The 22,872-nt window shown below is 44.4% G+C and overlaps 1 protein-coding gene across 6 annotated transcripts in view; it reads right to left on the reverse strand.

The window, feature by feature from the left end:
* The window catches only part of GRIA1 (glutamate ionotropic receptor AMPA type subunit 1), a 165,872-nt gene that overhangs the window by 56,158 nt on the left and 86,842 nt on the right, over positions 1 to 22,872 (reverse strand). For all 6 annotated transcript variants that reach the window (XM_034778625.1, XM_034778626.1, XM_034778624.1 and 3 more), the window contains exons 4-8: positions 21,110 to 21,294; positions 15,244 to 15,297; positions 6,631 to 6,792; positions 5,154 to 5,321; positions 1,770 to 1,874 (exon numbers count right to left, since the gene is read on the reverse strand). In XM_034778625.1, the coding sequence (XP_034634516.1) occupies positions 1,770 to 1,874; positions 5,154 to 5,321; positions 6,631 to 6,792; positions 15,244 to 15,297; positions 21,110 to 21,294 (674 nt within the window). The remainder of the gene's footprint in view (positions 1 to 1,769; positions 1,875 to 5,153; positions 5,322 to 6,630; positions 6,793 to 15,243; positions 15,298 to 21,109; positions 21,295 to 22,872) is intronic.

A 22,872-nucleotide genomic window follows, 5' to 3' on the forward strand; every position in this document is an offset into this window, starting at 1 on the left:
TGATTTTTTAAGAGGTTTTCCATCATATCATGTTTGGACGAAGTTGCATAAGCTCTGCTGATGTGAAAGGGATTTCTTACCACATGATGTGGGAAAGAGTATTAATACAGGGCAAGACCAAAAACCTGTGGAGGGCAGATTAGAGATCACGGCAATGCAAGAGATATAACCTAGAGAGGCTTCTCCTTCTTTACTGCACAGAAAAATGGAAAGTGTGTGAGGAAGGAGCTTCCATACACTGCTCTAGGGCAGCACAAATGGAGACAACACATATTTGCTTGGCATTTCTCACCTGATTGATCCCATATACAGCTCATGTGTTGGAAGTAAAGGGCACGGGACTTGCAAGTGAGGGTTTGATTTTTTGCAGTAAATATACAGTATAAAACCGTATCTAGTACTTCTCTGGGACCTATCTTGACCTCACATTGAAGGTAACAGCAAAACTCTCAGTGACTTATATGGAGCAGGATCAAGTCCTCTGTATCTTACACTCATATACTGGTTATTTATTTATTTGTATTGTGGTAGTGCCTAGGCGTCCCAACCAGGGCTCAGGACCCTACTGTACAGACACAAAATTCATATCTAATAATTTAATTTCTATGGCCACAGTGAAGGGAAAAAAATCTCTTTGACTGGTAAAGAGGGTTTTCCCCATGAAGACCTCCAGGGGGTCGGAGTGAGCCAGTTGTTACCAGAATAAAAAAAAACAGTAGGAAATACTTCCCAAAATGAATAAAACATGTCAGGAAATGCAGTTCTACGGGCCCTTTTTTGATGGGCTCCGACTTCCCATCTGAAACCAGCAGGGTCAATACGATATTGTGTGATATTGCTTTTGTTGAAATGAAATGTACGTGCAGCTGTCAGATCTAGATGATGAGGTCAAATTAGATGATCATAGTTGTCCCTTCTGGCTTGGGAATCTATAAACCATATGCTATTTTCCTCCTAATTAAACATCCATGTATTGATTTTCAGTTGCTGACATAAATCCCACATTATTTAAGGTTTAATAGTATTGATTCTGTTCAGGGCTTTTGGAGTGGAGCCCGGAGCTGGAGCGCAGAGCAGCTCCGGAGCAGTGGAGCTGCAGGTTTTTGCCTGGAGCTGGAGCGGAGCTGGAGCACAGCTCCAAAGTCCCGATTCTGTTCCCTGAATAGTTCCAGCATTCTTCATTCTCCAAACCTGTTTAAATTCCAAAGGACAGAAGGAAAAAAATTCTCTCTCTGTTTGAAAGTTTTCTATATGGAAGAGGAAGATAAACACATGGAGCCTGATTTTCAAAAGTATTCCGCACTGAGTGAACACACGACGTGCTGAGCTCTTTTGAAAATCTGGCTACTTATTTTGGTGCTTAAATGGAAGCTGAGCCCCTCTGAAAATCTGGCCCTGATTGTGAACCCGACTGAAAATTCTGGCGATTATGTGGGATTTCCAAAACCACTCCGCACTGACCTAAATCGGCTCCCAAGGACGATAGTGGTGTAAAACTCTCACTGACTTCAACGGGAGTGGTGTTAGGCCAAATGCTGAGCATTGTTAAAAATCTCCTCCATATTTTGTATGTAAGTAATACAACACGGTTTCTCGTGTTTTTCTTCACTCACATTGGGCGATGGAGTTACCATTCATAGCTACTCTACTCATGAATTCTCCCTCTTAAGACTCATGAGGAGAAATGGCCTCCAAGAGACAAGACCATCCTGTGCCAGACACCTTGCCCACAGCTGTTAAACAGGAACAGAACCCATCCTCTGCTTTACCTTCCTGATCCCATCGTGTTTCACTTCGATCACGTGGAGGGTGTAGTTGGTCCGACGTCCTTTCTCGTTAAACTGAACATTGCCGGTTAATCCTTCAAAGCGCACCTTAAAAGAATAAATATCAATGAGGAGAGCAACTTGATCAGCTAGCAGAGTGTTACCTGCCAGGCCTGGAGACAATGCAGTTGTGCCAACTGTAGTTTCATTCAATGTGAACAATGTGTGTCTATTACACTGCTGTTTTCACTTACTTACTTGGGACCCAACACTAAGGGAAAACTCTGAACTTGGTAGAGAGACAAGATGGATGAGGAAATATCTTTCATTGGATCAAGTTGGTGAGAAAGACATGCTTTCGAGCCACACAGAGCTGTTCTTCAGGTCTGGGAAAGGTACTCCGAGCGTCACAGCTAAATGCAAGGTGGAACAGATTCTTTAGCATAAGTAATTAGCACATATTCTAAGGGACCATTCAAAGTAAAGTGGACCGTTAACACCTCTGCAGTCATAGGACCAAAAGAGGGAGTTAGTGGATTACAGATTGTTGTAATAAACCATAAATCCAGTGTCTCTGTTCAGATTTTTACAGGCTATCAGAGTAATGAACCCTCACTCCTGGCCTTCCTCCAAGCTCATCAACAGAAGCAAGCTCCCCACAGACCAGGACACACCAACTTAAAGTAGCACCAGACCCTGCCAGAGCTACAGATGCAAAACCTACAGAGGTATCTCCACTGCTGCAATGATCAACACCCCCCACAACACACCTTTCAAAATCCGTGGATCCTACCCAGGCCAATCACACTGCGTGGTGCACCTCATCCAGAGCACTAAATGCTCCAAGAACAACTATGACAATCACTAAGCTCTCGAATGAACACATACAGGAAAATGATAAAAAATTGTGTGGGTCTCAAGACTGGGACAGTGGGGTCTTTTCAGATCAGGAGGATTAAGGTGCAGGGCCCAGTGACTGGAATAGCAGGGGCCATGAACCTCAGGATTAGGGAATATCAGTAGAGATTTGTGAAGGGAACACAGAACAATAGGCCACTGGATTGCGAGTCAGAAGAGTTTGGGTTCTGTCCTCAGCTTTATCACTAGCCCTGGGCAAGTCACTTCTCCCCTCTGTGCCTCAGTGTTCCTGTCTGTAAAATGGTGATAGCACTTACCACCTTTATAATGGTGCTTTGAGATCCTCAGAGAAGATGCACGCACACAAAAAAGCAGTAAATATTGTAATTGTGAAGGAAACAACCTGCTCCTGTGCTATGCTTGTTTTCTAACCATGCCATGGGACTTGGCACAAACATCCACCAAAGTTTTCTAAAACTTTTTCAGAGGAAGAGATGTGCCCAGTGGTATGGGGGTTGGACTAGATGACCTCTTGAGGTCCCTTCCAACCCTGATATTCTATGATTTGGAGAAACAAAGGTTTTTCTTTCCACAAGGCACAACATATCTATCTCTTGTGGGGAGGGGAGGGAGATTGAAGTAGCTTAAAAGACAGCAGCATTAGGAATTCAGAGTAGCATTTTTCCCTCCTTGAGTCTCTGGGCCTGAATGTGGATGACCCCTTTTGATATTTATTCTCTCTGGGACATTTTGAAACAGGACCTCGATGACTTCAAAATGCAGGCTAAATGATGCAATCATACTTTTCATTTTTCCATGCTGTGAAGTCATCTAGACTACACCAATTCCATTTACATTTATAAATGAAATGGTAATGCTCTCATTTCCCCATGTGATAGGGGTGGGAAGAGCGGTCTTTATCATCTCTGTTGGCGCCCTGAGAATACCCTCTGGCTTTTCAATCAAATCCCACTCCCATATTTCCTTTCTGATCCAAATTCCCTTCAAAACACAAAGATTCTGTTCTTTAATTAGTTAGAAGGGGTCTCTGTGAAGGGACTACAGACATGTTTTTCCACTCCACCTAGCGGTGAGAACATCCAAGCCTCAGGAATCATTACAATAACTCTTGATTCCTGATCTTTAGAAGTGCCAAGTACCCACATGTAACTGAAGCCAACTGGAGGATTTAAGTGTCTCATTTTCACAGGGTCTGGACATTAGGATCCAAGTCCCTGCTGGCTCAGAGACTGAAAAATGAGGACTCGAATCTAGCTCTTGGTTAGCAGCCAAATGTCCAGATATGTAGTAACTAGAGCTGGTCAAAAGAATACCAGTTATTTTTGTGGGATTTATTTTTAATTTTTTTAGTTTCCTGCAAGAATTTTCTTTTTTTTTTCTTTCTTTTTTTTAAAAGAAAAACTGAAAACCAAAAATGTGATTTTCAGGCCATTTTTGAAAACAAAACAAAAACGTGAAAGCTAAAACACATTTTTTTTTACACAAAAAGCCAAACCAAAATCCAATTATTTTTCCTGAAAGCCATTAATTTTATCAAAACATTTTTAGTTTCCTGTTCTCTGCTGAAAAACTGAAAAAAAAACAATTATTTTGGCCAGAAAAGCCATCTTTCACTGAAAAAAAAATTCAACCAACTTTAAGGCCAATTCTTTTGATTTAGTCTTGATGTGAATGCTGAGACATATACAGAAATTTTTCATTCTTGCTGTCGCCATCAGTGAGACATTCCCTACCCTAAACAGTAGCAGAGGTTGCTCAGGGACTTGCTCCTGTTGAAGTGTCTTGAAGAAGTAAAGAAACAATTAAACATATCCCCGTGTGAAATGTTGCGCCGTAAGGGCTGTCCATAAATTATGTTACACACTTTTCGGTGATTTTGAAGACCCACCCACCCCTTGTAACACTTTGTTACACTGAAACTAACATGTAAAATACCCCTAATGTATTATGTAATTTATGGACATTGCCTTAGTGTCTGCAGGGGTAAATACAGAATACAGCATAATCGTCTAAGGACCAGTGTCATTCTGCTGAGAGCCTAAATCTTAATAAAAAGGATAAAGCAAACTCAAAGCTTCCATCCCAAACAGCATGTCAAATAGTGACATCTGTCTATCTTTGGATGTGTTTTTATAAAATGCCTATTGCCACAGTGTGAATTATGTGTTTCATATGGTTTTTTTAATCAAAAAGAGGCAACATTTTGATTGTTTTGATCAAATTTTGCTTCAAGGATTCTGGTTGTTCAAGCCCAAAACTCAATATTAAATTCAAAGGAGCAATTGAACCAGAAACATGGTTTGCCAAAAACCACTGCATCTCTAACAGCTCTGCCTGCAAGCTGCAGAGTAGCATATCCATACTTCTTGGCTGTTGTAGCATTTCTCTTGGTACACATTTAGCCCCTGTGTACCACAGAACTGTTCTCCATAGGTTCTCGCTCAAGGAGCTACCAAAAAGCAAAGCATTGCTTCTTTTTGTACAGAGCTGCCCAGATTGGTTTCTAACCTGTTGCAGAGCTCTCTGAATGTCAATCCCTTGGCCCCAAGGAACGGCTGGATTTGCAAGGCAGTCTCCAGCATTCCCACGACGGGAGATGTCAATCCGCTGCCTCCGCAGGCTCTGGAAAGCCTCCGCCATCACCCGAACGCCATCGTAAGTAAGAGCAGACGTGTACTAGAAAAGGAATATGGAGAGGTGTGGTGTCTGTTAGGGTGAGTTGATCTGACAGTTATCTGTTGGTTCTTCTCCCAAAAATAAAATAGAGTTACCAGAAGTTCCCATCTAAAGCCTCACATTATTGCTGCAAGACAATTTATTCTATTTTCATCCTTCCATTTAATAATTTTCTGTACAATAGCATCTGGCTTCCTGTAATCTCCAATGTCTTGTTGACTCCTCGTTTCCAAGCAGACTCTAGACAAGAACATAATTTCCTGCTGCAGAGCTAAAAGGACTTGCTGTCTTAGCCACCTGTTCTCCTACCTCAATTGCTTTTAGAATGACCATCTCTCCTTTCCAGAGAAAAGTACCTTAGTCATAATGCTTGAAGAGTGCTTAGTCTTAACAGACCCATTACCCGAGTCTTTCCACTTAGGTCATACTGGCCTTCAAATAAATTGTTAAGGGCTACTTTGTGTGATGCATGAAATTTCAGGTGCATGAAAATAAGTTAAACCACTCATGGTAGTCATTTATGGATGCCAATTCCCCCACTTTTTAAAAAATATTATGTTGATTAAAACAGAAACTACGGGGGCCAGGGAAAAACCATAGACTAGACTGTGACTATTAAGAATTAAGGCTGGCGTTCACTTTCCCATAATAACCTACTTCTCCAGTTGTTTGTAACTTTCTCAGAGAAATTCCTTTAGGGTTGAAATTCCCCTTGCTGGGTTTTTTCCCCAAAGAGTCAAAGTGTGTGTATGTGTGTGTGTTTAAATGTTAGAAAAAATTGTTCAGCCACTTCGGAGTTCTGTTTGTGTTAGAAATAAAATATTTATGCCCGATATGGCACATACTGATTTGAAATGTTCTGCATGTGTGACAACATCTGAACGGATTTTGTTTACATGTAAGATATAATAAACAAGCCAAGGTTTAAGGAAATTAGCCAGACTTTTTAAATAAAAGTGCCCAGGGATCCTTAATTTCCACCTTTAACTGGCAGAAGAATTGGGCAAAAGAGACCTCAGCTGTACACATCTCACCAAAGAGAAAATTTCTAAGAGCACAGCTGCCTAGTATTACAGTGACAGATCTGGGTAGGAAATTGAGATGCAGGAAAATAGGTTGTGTTCACAAACATGTTAGCTAGCACGTTTGAATTAACATGTTTTTAAATGCAACCTTTTTTCCAAATCTACGCAAAGACAAAGTTCTGGACTGGGAACTAAATGCTTGAGCTTCCAATTCAGAGGTGAGAATGCTAGCAACTGAGCTCCACGGACGCTACCTAAAACAAGTAGCTTTCAATACCACTTGCCTTTGGCTTCTTCCAGTCAACTCGAGGATGTTCTCTGGCATCACTGTTCTTCCACTGTTGCATGATCCTTGCTGGAACGGTGTCTGTGTAATTCACCAGCTGGAAGCCGGTCACATTTGCTCCACTCTCTTTGAATTTTACCAGGTCAATGTCCATGAATCCCTAATGGAGGAGAGAAACAAAAGGAGAGGGTCACTGGAAAGGACACAGGCCTGGAGAAAATGGTTTATTTATAAATAATGGAATGTCCTGTGCCTGGGTGGATAGTTCTTGGATTTCAGGAAACTTCTGTATCCATTAATGTGTGTAGCCATCCTTCCTTCTCTCCAAAATCCTGAATTCAAACCAAAGTTTCTCCTTGAGTTAAACTGAATGAATTTCCTTTTTTGCACAGCCAACAGAGAATGCCTGAGTTGGATGATGACATGCATTTCAATGCAGCAACATTAACAGGCATAGTAACAAGAACATATTTTCATTAGAGGAGGTTGAATAATGGAAAAAATTATTCCCAAATAATGATTCAATGAATGTGCCAATATTTGCAGGGAGTATTGGTTGCAACAAATTATTCAGCCAGCTCTAACTTTTATGCACTCAATCAAACATCAATGGATGGATAATTCACTTTCAAATTATGGTCTTTAAAAGAAGGAGACCTGATGGAACAATAATCTTTCAGCAGAGCAAGAGGTAAATATTCATATTTACCCTGTCATAGAAACAGATCTGTTAAAAAGACACTGTCAGGTTATAATATTTTTGTAATTTTTATTAAAAAGAACACAACCAGTTACCTACATTTTTTTACTCTTTGAAAGATTTTAACTGAAACCTATTTCTTTATTTTTTCTCCCTCCACGTCCGTCACACAAGTATATGTGTGTTCGCCCATACAAACACACACACACAGTTGTTGTAGGGCTGCACTGCCAACGTTGATTTGATTTTTTAAAGAAAGCCATTGACTCATTGTCTGTGAAATAAAAGCAAATAAAGAACGAGACGGACTTTGCAGGCAGATATAAGGGGGCGGGGGGAGGGGGAAAATAGGTCAAATCTGGGGCCTTCTAACTTTGACAATATTCCCGTTAAGACCGAATACATGATGGACCAGATTCTGGCTCCCCCATGCTCTCCTGGTGCTAACGTGGAGCTGACGGGCAGAACTGCAGTGCTTGTGCTTCCTGGGGGCAAGCTCCAGACGCGACAGGAGTAAAAGCACCACCCACACCACTAGCCCTTCTGCAAGGAGCATGGCTGGGTAGAGCGGGGTGGTGCTAGTGACAGAACTTGCTGCACCCCTGAAATGGAGGAGTAGGAGCTGCTGTACAGCACTATTCCCCACTATTCCCCTCCCCTCCAGACTCAGCATCCAGGATTCTCCTCCCCCATCTCTCGACACTTCTCATGCAGCTGTGACATACAAAGCCAAAAACCAGCCCCCCCTCTGCTCACCAAAACCTGGACTATATGCAATAAAAAATGGTGCTCTCTGACAGCCTGATGCAGAGCCAATGTAAAGACTCTCATCGGCTTCAATGGGCTTTGGATCAGGCCCTTAAATGGAAACAATTAAAGGAACAGGCCGATTGCACGAACAAGAGATGAGAGGCTATGTCGGACTAAGGAGAGTCGCAAATGTTTTAACGGGAGCTTTAAAGACCCCTTCTCTTCCAGCTTTGTCTCAACAAATTTAGTATCCATCTGCTGGCTCATTTGGATTTAGAGGTACACATTCTGTATAGATGCTTTTAAAAAGTTGTTTTATTTTGCTCCTAAGTGCAGTGGTCTAGGTAAAAAATATTATTTTATGAGACACAAATTCCTCCGAACGGTAAGTTAGTACATTTCAATCCCCTCTGTCGTCCCCAGCGTCGGGGTTTCAGAAACCCAGGGCTGTGACAAATGAATAGGGAATGCAGCGGAATATGTCTGACATCTTAATGCATGTCAGACCAAGTGGTTTCTGACACACAGAGCTCCCAGGGTTCAGAAAGAGTGCCATGGCTGTAGCCAAATTACACTGTCATTTGGCTTCTGGGATGTGCTCGGGGGAAAAAATCCATCAAAGGAAACCCTTGACTGAAAGCAGCTCGTAGCTGGGTATCACCAGCTTCTCTTCAGGAAGACCATAAAAGCATGAAGAAAAGTCCAAGGTTGGAGCAAGGCACCAGCAGGAAGACACTACTGGGATCTTAGAAGCGTCTCCAAAAACAGGCAGAAAGTGGGCAGGGCATGAAATGGCTTTGGAAACTGGCTAGATGGTGGTGGCTGAGAATACTGTTCTATCCCCTTTACTTTTCCTCCTCTTCTGCCTAAAGGGAGTATCGTTTATCTATCTATATCTATATCTATATATATACACACACATACTAAATGTGAGTTAATGGAATTCACCCTGCAGAGCAGGAATCCTCTGCAGAATTGGAGGTAAGACTGAAAGCTTGAAAAAAAAAAAAAAAAAAAAAGAAAGAAAAGAAAAGAAAAAACATTGTCTTTAAAATTTATTTAACTTCCTTCCCAACATAATTTCTAGGATAGGTCTTGGGGTGTGGACAGTTTCAGAGAATTTTAGGCCAGAAAGGACCATTCAATCATCTATTCTGACCTTCTGTATAGCATGGGCCATTTAATTTCACCCAGTTATCCCTGTAGTGTGGACTCGGTGTTTCCAAATCTGTCCTTGAGCGTCCACACTACCTTGTGCACCTGGGTTGACCCTTGCTAGACCTGGGTTTCAGAGCCATGTGAATGTGTCCATACTGCACTATGTCGAATTTCTGACTTGGGTCTGATATTTGACCTTCATTCACACTGCCAAATGACAGGATTGGATCCGAGTCACAGCAAGACTTGGGTTCTGACCCACCTTCCAATGCAGGAGCCTAGGACCCGCGTCCTGAGAGCTTGCTGACCCAAGTAGACTGATTTGTGGGGGAAAGGAAGAGGGCTCAGGCTCAAACCTAAGTCAATGCTTGGGCTTCGCATGTGGTGCAGACATACCCTAAGTGACTTCCCCAAGGCCCTATAGAGCAAGGCTGAACCCAGATCTCCTGAGATGCAGTCGAGTGCTTTAGCCACAAGACCTTCTTGCCTCTCGGTAGCATGCTTTTTGCTTATGTGAAACTTGACAAAGCAAAACAATTGTTTCCAAATTATGGTGGATCAGACAGGTCCGGCTGAATTTAAAGTAGCACCTGTCATTGCAATGTGCTGGGGATTCACTCTGAAGGGAACAAGATGCAGGGTGTTTTAAAACGAGATCTGCCTGGTGTCTCCTATTATCTTTGGGCTTGACTTCTTGGGAAAAGCATCGCTCCCCATTCCCATCACTGTGTATTAATGAAGGGGCTATTTCTCAAGGAGGCCATCTGTCCAAGTCCCTTTCCAAGATGTCTTCCAACAGAAGCTGCCTTCTTCTCTTCCACACAATCATTAATGTGTCAGCTCTGATTACGACAGCAAACTATACCTGTCCTCACTGTAACAAAGGAGAGACAGAGGGAGAAAGAGATGGACTGAAAGAAAGCGAGGGAAGGAAGCAGAGGCACCATCGAATAGAAACACCAATCCTCCAGTGTCCTCAATCTGTTGCAAAGCAGCTTTAACGTGGTTGGGATCTATCCCTCCGAGGATTATCTCAAAAAGGGAATCTTTGAGCAGTATGCAGGAACTGTAATGGCTCCTATGCCACCTCCCTGCCAGCTTCCTACACCGAAGAGAGACGGGGGCATGGCTGGGGGGTTCCTACACTTCGGTGATCCCTGAATGGTGGAATGGTGGCATAATGTAGAGCAACCTTTAGGGGGCTCTACGTTGTAGAAGCAGACTAGCCTGCCACACATATTTTCACCAATCCCATCCTGAGCTGTGCTGGCTGCAAGGAGGCCAGGGTCTAGCAACAGAGGAAGAGGGGAATTTTGTTTCTGGAAGAAACTGGAGTCTGAGTGCAAAAGAAAATTGCTGACCAGAGATGTCAAATGAGTCCTTTACTCTTCTCACTGCAAAGAATGTAGATTTTGTTACAGTCCTGACCCTGGATTTATTCCACCCTCAAAGCACAACAAAACTGAGGAGAACCACACTGCAAAAACGAACACATTAGAAACAATTAATATATGCAGTCATATTAATGACAATTTGAATCACACATGATGGTGACGTGGGCCATAAAGCTTTTATTGGCACGTGTTTCTCCTAGTAAGATGTGGTAAGCTTGCTCCTCACGAGGGAATTATGCAGAGTATCTTAAAAAATATATATGGAGATATACCTATCTCACAGAACTGGAAGGGACCTTGAAAGGTCATCAAGTCCAGCCCCCTGCATTCACTAGTAGGGATCTGGGGCAAAAATCAGTACTTTGGTCCTAAGTGGCCCCCTCAAAGATTGAACTCACAACCCTGGGTTTAGCAGGCCAATGCTCAAGCCACTGAGCTATCTCCCCCTCTTGAATAAGTGTGGATAAAACCTCCATAGTACATCCCAGCAGCATGTATTACATGGTATATACCCAATAACATAAAAGCTATATTAGAATGTACAGAGTCTTTAGGCACCTCATTGATAAATATATTGTCTCTTTCTTCTGTATAGCAAAGCTGACTCATAAGTTCAGCTGTACAGATCTCTCGGGGAGAGGAAACATCTAGCTGACAATTTTAGAAACTTAAAGATAGCCCCAAATACCTCTTTCCAACATAATAACATAGTGTTCACAAGGCATGTAGCCTTGGAAACTTTATCAGGATCAGAAGCCAGTGCTGTAAATACCCCACTGGAAATCTGCCAGGACATTGGACTTTAAACCAGTTACTGGTGTGGTCTGAATAGAGGGGATCCTGCATCCCTGACCAGTAACAATTTGGGGAGAAGGAAGGGTTAAATTAAAAAGGAATCTTGCTGAAGCTGCTCAGAGGTTTAGAATGTTAGAATTTTAGCTTCATGTGAGATGGATTAATGGGGCAGTCAAAGGTGTATGATAAACGCAGTTTAGCATATTCTATATAGGTTCTTATACCACGCTTATCACCATAGGGGCTGAGCGCCTGAACCTTATCATATGGACATCATCACACTACCACAGCCACACATATAGCCATATGGGAAATATTGCGTATCATACAGCCTTCTGGAGAGCGGATCTCAGCCTGTATATTGAAAACGGTGTTCTCTAGTGCCACACTGACATGTGCTGATGCAACAACGTGGGAAAAATTCTTACGTCTGCCAAGCTAGAGAAAGTGACTTGTTTTTTGCCTTCACTGCCACCCTGGGATACTCTGTCCCACACACTCACCCAGCCATTTCCAAGCCAGGGCATTTTCAAATGAAAGAATCTGGGCTGATGCTCACAAAAGAAAGAACACTTTAGGTGGCAGCTGTCCTTAACGTTTTACCTTTTAGACAGGTCACATGAGTGTCACTTATTTTTAGACAAAGATTCTCCTCCGAGGCTCTGCCTGACAGAGACCTGATGATCTGCCATTACTGATAGTGGCCAAGTTAAATCTCTTGCATAAGAGATGGAGAAACATGAATCCAAGGTTACGCAAAATGTCAAAAGAAATGAATCCCAGGGGTTTCTAAGCTTACTTCTCCGATACTAATGGTTGTGCTCCTCTCTCTGACCTGATAGCTGATGCTTTTAAAGACAAAGACCAGAACTTAAAAAATAAGGCCCACAAAAACAAACAGTTCCTCTACTGGCCAAGCCTTCTCGATCTCTAAAAAGAAGAAAACACAAAATACTTTGTACCGGCAAACCTGACTCAACATGGGAGCAGCCCCTCGGCTGCTGTAAGCCGGTCAGCAGAGCTCCACGAGGTGAGGATCACGGTTTCGCGGGTTTGCTCAGCTGCAGAACAGTTTCATTTTATTTGTGAACACAAAGAGGCAATTTTCTCAAGTGGAAAACAGCTTCTCCCTCCCCCCCGCCGAAAAATGGCTATTTCTGCAATGAAAATACCAATTTTCCTGCACCCATGCTTGTAAAATTAAACTCAGTATTTTTGGTGCAGCTTTACTGACAGGGCAAACGACTATTGATTCATCGAAGTGAGCTCTTTTTTCCTGTTCATCACTGGTCTGATGCCCCACAGGTTGGGGACCATTACCCTAAAAGAACGTAGCTGGATAGCAAAGCTGTTTGTTATCACCTTTCAGCATCAGAGCCATGCTCTAGGATACAGGAGCGCACACTATGCACGACACATACAGCCACGGCGGACATGCTCCATCTGCAGACTGGCTGGAAAATAAAGCCTGGGAAGCCTTTTTCTCAGCATAAATTATTTATGGTCTGTGCTGGCTGAGTAGGAAGCCTGCTCGTAGCCAGCTCCAATCCCTCTGCCCTTATGCACAGATTAAGAAAACAAACTACCTATAGTAGAAGATTCTGCCTTCTGCCTAGAAAGTGTGTGACAGAGACAGAGCTCAACAGTGAGAGGGAGCTGGAAGTTTTTTCTGTCTTAGGTACTTATATGATCCCTGTGACAGGTGGCTGGTCCTGGTCCTTGTAACTGCAGCAGGTCCAGTGCCCTGTGCCAGAGCAGGTGCTCCCAGCTGGGCCAATTAAAGGGACAGGGCTACACCTGGGTTGTAAAGGGGTCACAGAGCATCTTAGTGAGAAGATAGCTGGAAGGGAACAGGACTGGATGTGAGATGGCACTGTCTGAGGGAGCATGAGCCAGGGAGATGCAGGAGCAGGATTGTCAGAGTTCCCGGGGAAAGCCTGAGATGTGAAGGGTGAGCTGAGGACCTGGTTTGTTTATTTGTGAAGTTAGACAATAAAACTGCCTTAGAGAGACTGTGGGTCTGGCTGTGAGTCATTTGACAGCTGGCAAGAATCCCTGCCTTACCACAACCCCCTTTACTGCACCCAAGTGCCTCCACCTTTAATGCATTTAGCCTCACCCCTGTGAGGAAGGGAAGTGTCAACATGGTTCTATTCCCTGTTCTGCCACTGGACTATTGGGTGGTCTTGGACAAGTCGTGTCGCAGCTCAGTGCCTCAGTTTCCCCACCTGTAAAATGGGTATAGTGCTACTGACCTCACTTGTAAAGCCCTTGGATAGCTACTGATGCAAAGTGCTAGGTAAGAGCTAGGTGTTGTTTTATTCACCATCCCCATTTGGCCACACACACACTTTAAGTCCATAAGCAGCCTGAATAATGTTATTCCAGGTAAGCTCTTTAATAAATGTATGCAGGATTGGGACCTAACCAACCTAAAATAATAATAAAAAAATCAAATACTGAAGAAAAGCTGCAGTTAGTTGCCTCTCTAAAACTTGCATCCTTCCTCCAGTGGAACATTAGCATTTTAACTCTAATTATATTGTCTCCACTGAGTGCAGGGTCAGTACCGGGTCAGAATGGGGTAATTATGTGTCCATTTTTGTCTTGTAAATTATAGTGTTATTCTGGGACCGAAAAAAGGCATTTAATTGGTAGTTTAAAGTTTAATTATCAAAGGCCTGATGGTACCTTTTCACAGAAGGAGCTGCAGGAGAGCAAAAACTGCTATAAACACGGCACAAGCTCGCCTGGCTGACCCAGGAACCCCCTGCTCCCTTCAGAGGGGATGGGATGTGGCCTGCAATTTGGAGGTGTCGGGGGTCTTGGGAAAGCATAGGACTACCTCATAGATCCAAAGGCTACCTTCAGGGATGGTCTTTTCCTCCAGGGTCACCCTCCCCGCTCTCAGGGGTACAAGAAGCAAAGCAGAGTTAACTCTCTTCTAACAACATTAGTTCTGGTGTGGCACTACTCTAGTTTCCCTGTGGACATGGGGACAGTGGCAGCTCCCCTCCTGCCACGTCGCCTCCTCTCACGTCCACAGAGCCCCGATTATAGGATGTCTGCAAAGAAGGGCTTTGGCAAACTCTCAGGCAGCAGGCAACTCACGATACAGCTGCTGTAACTTCCCCACCATCCACTGTATCCCCCTGTCTCTGTTCTCCACCCCAAGAGGGGAGAAACCAGCCCCAGGTCCTCTTTTTGGACACCTGACAGGCCTTCCACAGGAGGGTTTTTGAGACCGAGTACACAAACAGTTTCACACCTATAGGTTATTGGAAGAATAAAAGGATCTCAGCATGTTGCCATTAACAACAGGGGCTCAGAAGACTCCTGGGATTGCTAATGGGATCCAGAACACTTCACTTCTGGGACACAAATTCAAATGCAGTTCAGGTTGGTAGAGAATGAAAGTCATTTCCCCCAGCTGACAGCCGCTCCTAGGACTAGATGAAACAAGTTGGGAGATCTGAATTCAGAAACCAGCTACCCAGGACACCAAAAATACTACCACAGAATTGGCATTAATTAACACCCTTGTGGCAGCTTGGCAGAGAGGCCAAAGAATGAATGAGTCAGGAGTCAAAACAATCTTCTCACCCCTGGAGATAGTCTCACCACATCATGGCTGACACGCCGTGGGAGGGACGCTCGTATTTTGGTACCCGTACGGTGGAGAAATAAAGGTCTTCGGTCTCTATGACTATTAAAGCTGGATCTTTTCATAGGCACAATATTCACAAACTACAAGAAAATACCAAGCAGAAAACCCACGAAAGAGGCAATAAGAAAGAAACAGCATTCAACTCACCAAATTTGCTAGAATGTAGTGGTATCCTATCCCATTTTTTTCAAGCTTGATGATCTGTAATGTCAAAAATGTTTCATTTAGAACATAGTTTATGCTAACAAATAAAGAGAGCGTGGTTTAGCTGGTTACCGCCTGCCCCATAATTCCCTTCCCAGTTATGCTTTAAATGAGACAGTTTGTGTGAGAACAGTCACAGTAAAAGGTAGAAGAAGAGCAAAGCCTTTCTAAGTGGTATTAAAGTGCTGTGAGATCAGCATCTGCAAGTATGAAACGAGGCAAAACAAGTTCAGCCACCATATCCCACAAGCAGGAAGAGCGGAGTATCTGAGTCTAGAAATATCATGTGGATTCAGGAGGTGAGACATAGTTGGTTACCATCATCTACAGCAGGGGTCGGCAACCTTTCAGAAGTGGTGTGCCGAGTCTTCATTTATTCACTCTCGTTTAAGGTTGCGTGTGCCAGTCATACATTTGAACGTTTTTAGAAGGTCTCTTTTTATAAGTCTATAATATAGAACTAAACTATTGTTGTATGTAAAGTAAATAAGGTTTTTAAAATGTTTAAGAAGCTTCATTTAAAATTCAATTAAAATGCAGAGCCCCCCGGACTGGTGGCCAGGACCCGGGCAGAGTGAGTGCCACTGAAAATCAGCTTGTGTGCTGCCTTTGGCACATGTGCCATAGGTTGCCTACCCCTGATCTATAGGAATAGAGGGATCCCCATAGGGAACCTATTGTTCTGTGAATGCCAGAAAAACACCAAATGTTACTTCCAAAATACTGTACACCTCAAACCACCCATATCTTGCCTGATTCAGACCATGCCAAATTTAGTGCTACTCAGACTTAAGTACCGTAGGCCTGATCCTCTAGTACACTGGGGCTGTTGCAGGCCACATGCCCAGTGCAAAGCTGCCCTGAGTCAAGCAGTCAGTCAATGGAAAATTCCTTTAGTGTGTGTGTTGAGATGATATATACGTGGCGCTGCTATATAAGATACCTAGAGCTCCTGACAGTCTCTCTCCCCTGATTCTTGGGATGTCTGGGCTCAGTCTGTTTCGATACTTCTTAATCAATATCACTGTTTAAAGCCCCATAATGTTTTAGAGTTTCCTTGTCAGCAGAAATGTTTCTGTTGCCTTCATTGCTAGCAAATGTGCCCTGCTTAATGGCTGATTTTTAGCTACTTTATTTCTCATCATTTTTGCTTGGTCTGTGGATTCCCATTAGTGGAATTCAGTTCTTACCATGTTTCTAAAGCCAGAGATCACATCACTCAAAAATCCAAACCATATACAGAAAAAGCCCAGTTAGTAAAAAAAACAAACCCCTCGCCCCAAGAGTTGCCAGTTACTGAGGGGAACCATGTGCTGTTTGGACCAGGCATTTTAGCAGGCAAAACACCACCTCACTTCCATGGTGCTGTGAACTGATTCTGAATTACCAGCAGAACTATCAACGCTCAGGTGTCCTATGCAAGAACGTGAAACAAAACCAGATAAAGATCCCTGCTGTTATCATTGTCACCAAACCTATTTGTAATTATTGAACACTTGTTCCTGTGCAACTGATTCATCTGCCTTAGCCTTTCATAGCAGAAGTGCTCTTGTGTAACATTAAAACTTGCCTGACTCCCTATGCTAATATCCCTGCCGCAATTAGCACCGCTGGAGAATACATTTGTTAACACTTTTTGATACAAATAAGTTAGCCTCCACCACCTTTCACGCGGCACAGTTCTCCTGTGGGAGATCATTAAATATGACTGAAGCAGATGAGTCTGAACTGCTCTAGGTCAGAGTAATCGCTCAGAGGAAACAGATGTCGTCTATGCACATGCACGCTCAGAGTCATAGGATGTGTGATTCAGGGGCTAGATTGGGGAACAAAACCAGAATTCTGTGCCCCCTTCTACTTAGTCAATTGAGATACACTTGTACAGGCAGTTCCCCTCTTCCACAGATGTACCTAGAAACGATCAGAGGTATAAGCAGCGTTTAATATGTGCAAGGGCTTGCCAGGGCTGAGACGCGGCACCGCTAGACTCGGCACTTCACAGCCCCGTTACCTTTGGCTTGCTGCATCGGTTATAATTGCTTGAGCCCCAGCACCTAATTGCTTGAGTCCCAACGCCTTTTTCATTACAAATTAAGCACGGGGCATACGGTGGGATGAGGAGCTGTGATCTCATGCCCCAGTGTCCCCCGGCTATTAAATAGGAGAATAGAGGGCGCTGGTTCCTTGCACCAAAACTGCCCCTATGTTATGTTATTAGGTGTCAGAGTCAATGAATTGGAGAGGGATACAGACCAGCTTTCACTGAGCTGGGAACCTACCGACTCATACACACAAATTATGCGCCTTGCCTCCTGTGTTTTACACAGTTATTTGCTATCTTAATTTATTTTAAAGTGCTTGCTCAGTTCTAATGCTTTTAGACTGGGGTGGCAAGCTGAGGTTATAATAGCATTTATCACTTAGTCTGAACATGGAAAGAGGCAGCGTCGGGCTGCATGCTGATGGCTTGCTTGGGCCATCCAGGTTCCATTACCCACTTCTTAATGGGCAGAGTTTGACGTCTATTAGAGAGAAATTCTCTCTGAGAGTGATACAGCGGAGAGGAGAAGTTTCCAGTTACTCATTCTAATGAGCGTCAGGGAAGAAATGACATAGTGCTTTGATGGAATGCAAACACTTATTTATCCCATTAAGACAACACAGGATGGCCCAGTGGATATCCTGCCACCAGCCAGCAGGGCTGGCTCATAAAAGATGGTTACCTCAGCATAGATAAATCATGCCCTGCACCAGACATGGGTGAGAGAAAAATCAGGTTGGTTTCTCACATGCCTTTAACCCTTGAGTGAAGATTTCTTTTAGAACTGAGTTCTTAAGAACTCAGCCACAGTGACTTGAAAGGAGAAAGAGAGCATGAGTGTGTGAGTGAGACTGATGTTTGAGGGCCGTCCTCTGCTCTCTATTCAAGAGGGACCAAAAATTCACAGCCACCAAACAAGAGTAACAGAATGGTGTGTGTATGCGGGGGAATGTGCTGAAATACCAGGGAGAGGCTGAGACGGATGTCTGAACACCTCACACACACACAAAGAGAGTGAGACCGAGACAGAAAGTGCAGACATCTGTAAATAGGACTTGCTGGTGCAGCGAGCGAATAGACTAGCTGCTGACCTCAGGAGTTGAAGTCTCCCTTGTACATTTGCATGTCATGGAACACCCAGGAGCTAGCAGGCCCTGCTGAGGCTGGAATAGGTGGGGTATTTCAGGTCTTGTTTGAAGTGCCTTCACAGAGCTCTCTATGGGCTCAGGATTAGAATAGCCAGGGACGCTGCTGGTAAAGAGGGAATTGAGTGACGAAAGCCTGCATACCGCCCACCCTACTATGACAGGTCCTGTCCTATTTTCATGAGCACAAAGACCCTATGCGGTGAGGGTGCTCTGTCCAATTGGGTCATATTTCCCAAAGCTCAGTTCCCAGTTAGCCACCAAACTAAGTAAACAGATTTCCAAAAGAGCTCACCAGGCTGGTGTTGAGCACTGGCCCTAAAGCCACGTCTCACCAAGTACAAACTGCCATTTCTATTTGGAAATTCACATTTTTTATGACAAGGGGCACTTCTGAACCTCCTGCCACTGGTGGCCATTTTAGTGGCAAACAACATCATTTAAGTGACAAGGGAGCTTGGGTTAAGAGAAGAGAAGCCGGAAGGCAAGACATTGGAGGTGGGGGACAGAAAGTTGTCAGTGAAAAGTTCTGCAGTTTTCTTTTGTACCTACCAAAGTTCACATTTTGGGGGCATTTCATGGAATTGAGGGCAAAGCATAAAAACAAATGAAAATTACAATTTTCAGTTTCAATGTGAAAACTTTTCTTTACCCAAATGAAACTGAATTTATGAATTCAAACTTTAAAAAAATCTTGAGGTTTCTCACCATAAAGTAGGGCCATTTTAAAGTAAACACACATTACATTTGGGGTGGTTTGTTTTCAAAGGTGGGTCCATTTTACAAAATTGAAATCAATATGTAAAATGCACAGGCTTTTAAATTTTGTTGTAAATAGTTTGCTCAGCCCTAATTATAAAAAAATTCCCTTCTTGCTTCTATATCTGACATGGTTTAAAATCAAAGAAGATTTTTTCTGTGTAACATGAAGACTACATTTAAGTAGAGAAACTCTTCAATAAACCAGCATTGAAAGAGAAAGCGAAGAGGTTTTTCTGAACACATTGTAAGAAATGCCCAGACAAGCCCTCATTATTGCTGAAAAGCAGATAAATACTGTAAGAAGTCAACTCGGCAAGGAAGGAAAGATGCTACTGGACTGTTTAAGTGTGTGTCAGATGCTCAGGGAAGGTTGGGTCTTATATGGCGTTAGCCAGATTTTCATTGTCTAGGACATGTCAAGAAGTGCTACGCCTGTTCTGTGGCTAAAGAAAGGACTTTACTCCCCAGAACAGTTAATCTGGCCCCACTCATGAGCACTAACCTCATGTAGGGGCAAATCCTACTCTCTCTATTATTATTTAGGATGTTGTAGCACCTAGCAGCCTCAGTCAAGGATTGGGGCCCCATTGTGCTTCACTGAACACCCAGCAAATGAAAGACAACCCTTGCTCCAGAGACAAGAGAAAATGACAGGTGGCTACAACAATCAGAGGGAGAAGCACAAGATAATGGAGAGACAATTACAACAAGCATGGTAAGCAGTGGACAACACACCAGCTGTCTGGGCATTGTCAAATGTTTCGTATGCACCATGCAGAGGTGTGGAAGGCCCTAGCGGTAGCTCGGGGAGAAGGAGTTGGGGCTGGATTTGAGGAAACTGAACAGATAGATGCAAGAGAAGTCCTTGTGCATCATTCTGGAGGTGGGTGTGAGGACTGGAGGCAGGGCAGCGAAAGAAGAGATGGGTCAGGGGGTTCCCAGCTCTGATGCACAGATCCATCCTATTCCCATTTCTGAATCCAGAGGAATAAAATGAAGAATGAAGAGACTAAAACATTGATAATGTCTGTGCACCGAAACCTTAAGAGTAAGAGGGCTACACAGAACCACCTCGCTGGGGATGAGCCAGGTGGTGTGTTGGGCTCTGCAAAGGACTCAGACAATTAACTGCAGGAAAAATATTGTGGAGCAGCACGGCTGACTCCAGCAGCTCCAGAGAAATCCTAGGTTTCCTCCAGCTCTCCAATTTCCAGAGGTGAAAGTAAGCCGGTCCGGTCCGGTACAGCATACCGGCAAGAGCCAGTACGCCGTGCTGGACAGGACCAGCTTCCGCGGTGGTGATTTAAAGGGCCCAGGGCTCCAGCCGCTGCGGAGAGCCCTGGGCCCTTTAAATCCCCGCTGGAGCTCCGGCAGCCGGGCTCGGGCAGTGATTGAAAGGGCCCGGTGCTCCCCGCAATGGCAGGAGCCCTGGGCCCTTTAATTCGCCCCTGAGCCCTGGGGCTCCCAGCCGCCTGTGCAGCTGGGAGCTCCGGTGTGATTTAAAGGCCCTGGGGCTCCCAGCCACAGCCGGAGCCCCAGGGCCTTTAAATCATGAAAGGTCCCGCCTCTTCCGGTTGAGGCCCCGCCTCTTCTGGTTGAGGCCACACCCCCGCTCAGGACTCAGGCATACCGGTAAGTCCTTTAAGTTACTTTCACCCCTGACAATTTCTTCTGTATAATAAAGACGAGATGGTTTTGGGCTTTAGTGGACCTATCCTGCTGTGATTCACACTCCCTTCATAAGTGCCCTTCTGTAGAGCAGCATGGATAAAGGGAACAAGGAAGAGAACTTATCCAGGAGAAACAACAAGGCCCTTAACACATGCAAGTCCCCTCCCGGAGAGCCTGTTGCCAGCACAACCTTGCCCAGGATGGCGTTCAGCCGCTCCGTCTCGCAGTCCACCACCACCAGCCGTTCCTTTTTCTTCTCCAGCTCCTGGAAGAGCATCCTGTAGCCCTCTTCTGTTGTTGTCAGGATGTTGACAGCTGTCACCTGCCAGTTCTTCTCGGCAGCTGTGTCCAGCACTTTCTGTAGGACTGACAAGCCTGGAGAAAGAGGGGAACAGAGAGGGAGTCAGGTTTTAGTTTTTGTGTGTTGCCCTTTCCTTTTTTCCCTTCCCCTGGCCTGTGCGGGAGCCTGTAGTCTTGGGTCATGCAGCATCATGAGGGCCCCAGCAAAATTCCAGCAAGCTTTTAACACTCAAGCATCCTACCCAAGCCGAACTATATTATAGTGACTTCTTCTGTGCGTTCTTTCCTACTATTGCAGAACAACAAGGTATCATAGCCATATTTCACATTTATAAGCCACGCCACTCAGAATAGCCCTCCTCCATCTGTGGCAGTGTGGTCTGGCAGATAGGGCACTGAACTGGTACCCAGACTTGGGTTCTACTCCCGGCTTTGCCACTAACCGGCTGTTTGACCTTGGGCAAGTGATTTCATTCTGTGCCACTCTTTCCAGTCCCACCCTTTATCGGTTTCGACTGTATGTGCTTGGGGTCAGGGACTGTCTCTCTATGTGTTTGTACACACAGTGGGGGCCTGATCTCAGTCTGGGACTCCAGGCACTGCTGTAATTGATTCTCACTGATTTCCCCTAGATTACCCCTTTTGTGAGGTAGCTGGTAAGTCTGTCACGGTACTCAGCACACACAGCCAGCTATAAAGCTTTTTGGGCTGAGGATTACCCTGTATGTCCAAGGTTTTTGTACCTCAGAGGTGGCCCTCCCGACTGTAATTTATATAATTATAATAAACTTCTGCACTTCCAGTGTCAAACACAGATGGCGCTATGGTGACAGCTGTCAGGGCGCACAGATCTGCAGCGCGCCTGCTGCACTGAGGGGAGGAAGAGCCTGTTGTCAAGAGCAGAGGACCTTATTTGCAGTGCACAGTGGGTCCTACAAAATCCAGATGCTACACTATGTACTCTTGAGTGCCACCTACTGGCATTTGATCTATTAACTAATTATTTACATATGCACAGAGCACTCCTCTAACAGGTGCCAGGGCATGACAGACTGAAACAGTGGATTCCAGTTTGTTTGCACAACCTCCTAGGTTATATGTAACAGAAATAATAATCTCATTTACAGATGAACATAGGCAGTAAGTCAGAGATATGGTCACCCTCTAAATGAGATGTGCTTATCCAGCGTATTAAGGGTAACAGCACCAAATAAATACATTGCACTCCTGCACTGTGGGAGCATGGAATGCTTTACAAACATCAATCATTTAAGGGCTTACTTGTGTGTTATATGCAGAGCCCCACATTGGAAATGTGTGTAGTTAACACCAGTGTGAAGGACAGAGGTGTGTACCTACTGCTCATTCCTCTGGGAGCTCAACGCACATCCCCCAGCCCCATCCCGCACTGGCATGGGCAGGCATGGCCCTGCCTCTATCCTTTGCCTCTTGCAGCATGCCCAGCTCAGAGTCCCCACTCTTCCTGTGAAAAGCCCTTGTGTACGCGCTCCTGCATAAGGCCCCACCAAGTCTCACAAAACTCCTGTAGTTTCATAGCCACTTGAGAGATGGGGAAACAGAGACAGAGAGGGTAAGGCACTTACCCAACATCAGACATGGAGTTTATGACCGATCTAAGTAGAGAACCAAGTT

This window comes from Trachemys scripta, chromosome 8 (assembly GCF_013100865.1).
Source record: "Trachemys scripta elegans isolate TJP31775 chromosome 8, CAS_Tse_1.0, whole genome shotgun sequence".
Taxonomy (NCBI): domain Eukaryota; kingdom Metazoa; phylum Chordata; order Testudines; family Emydidae; genus Trachemys; species Trachemys scripta.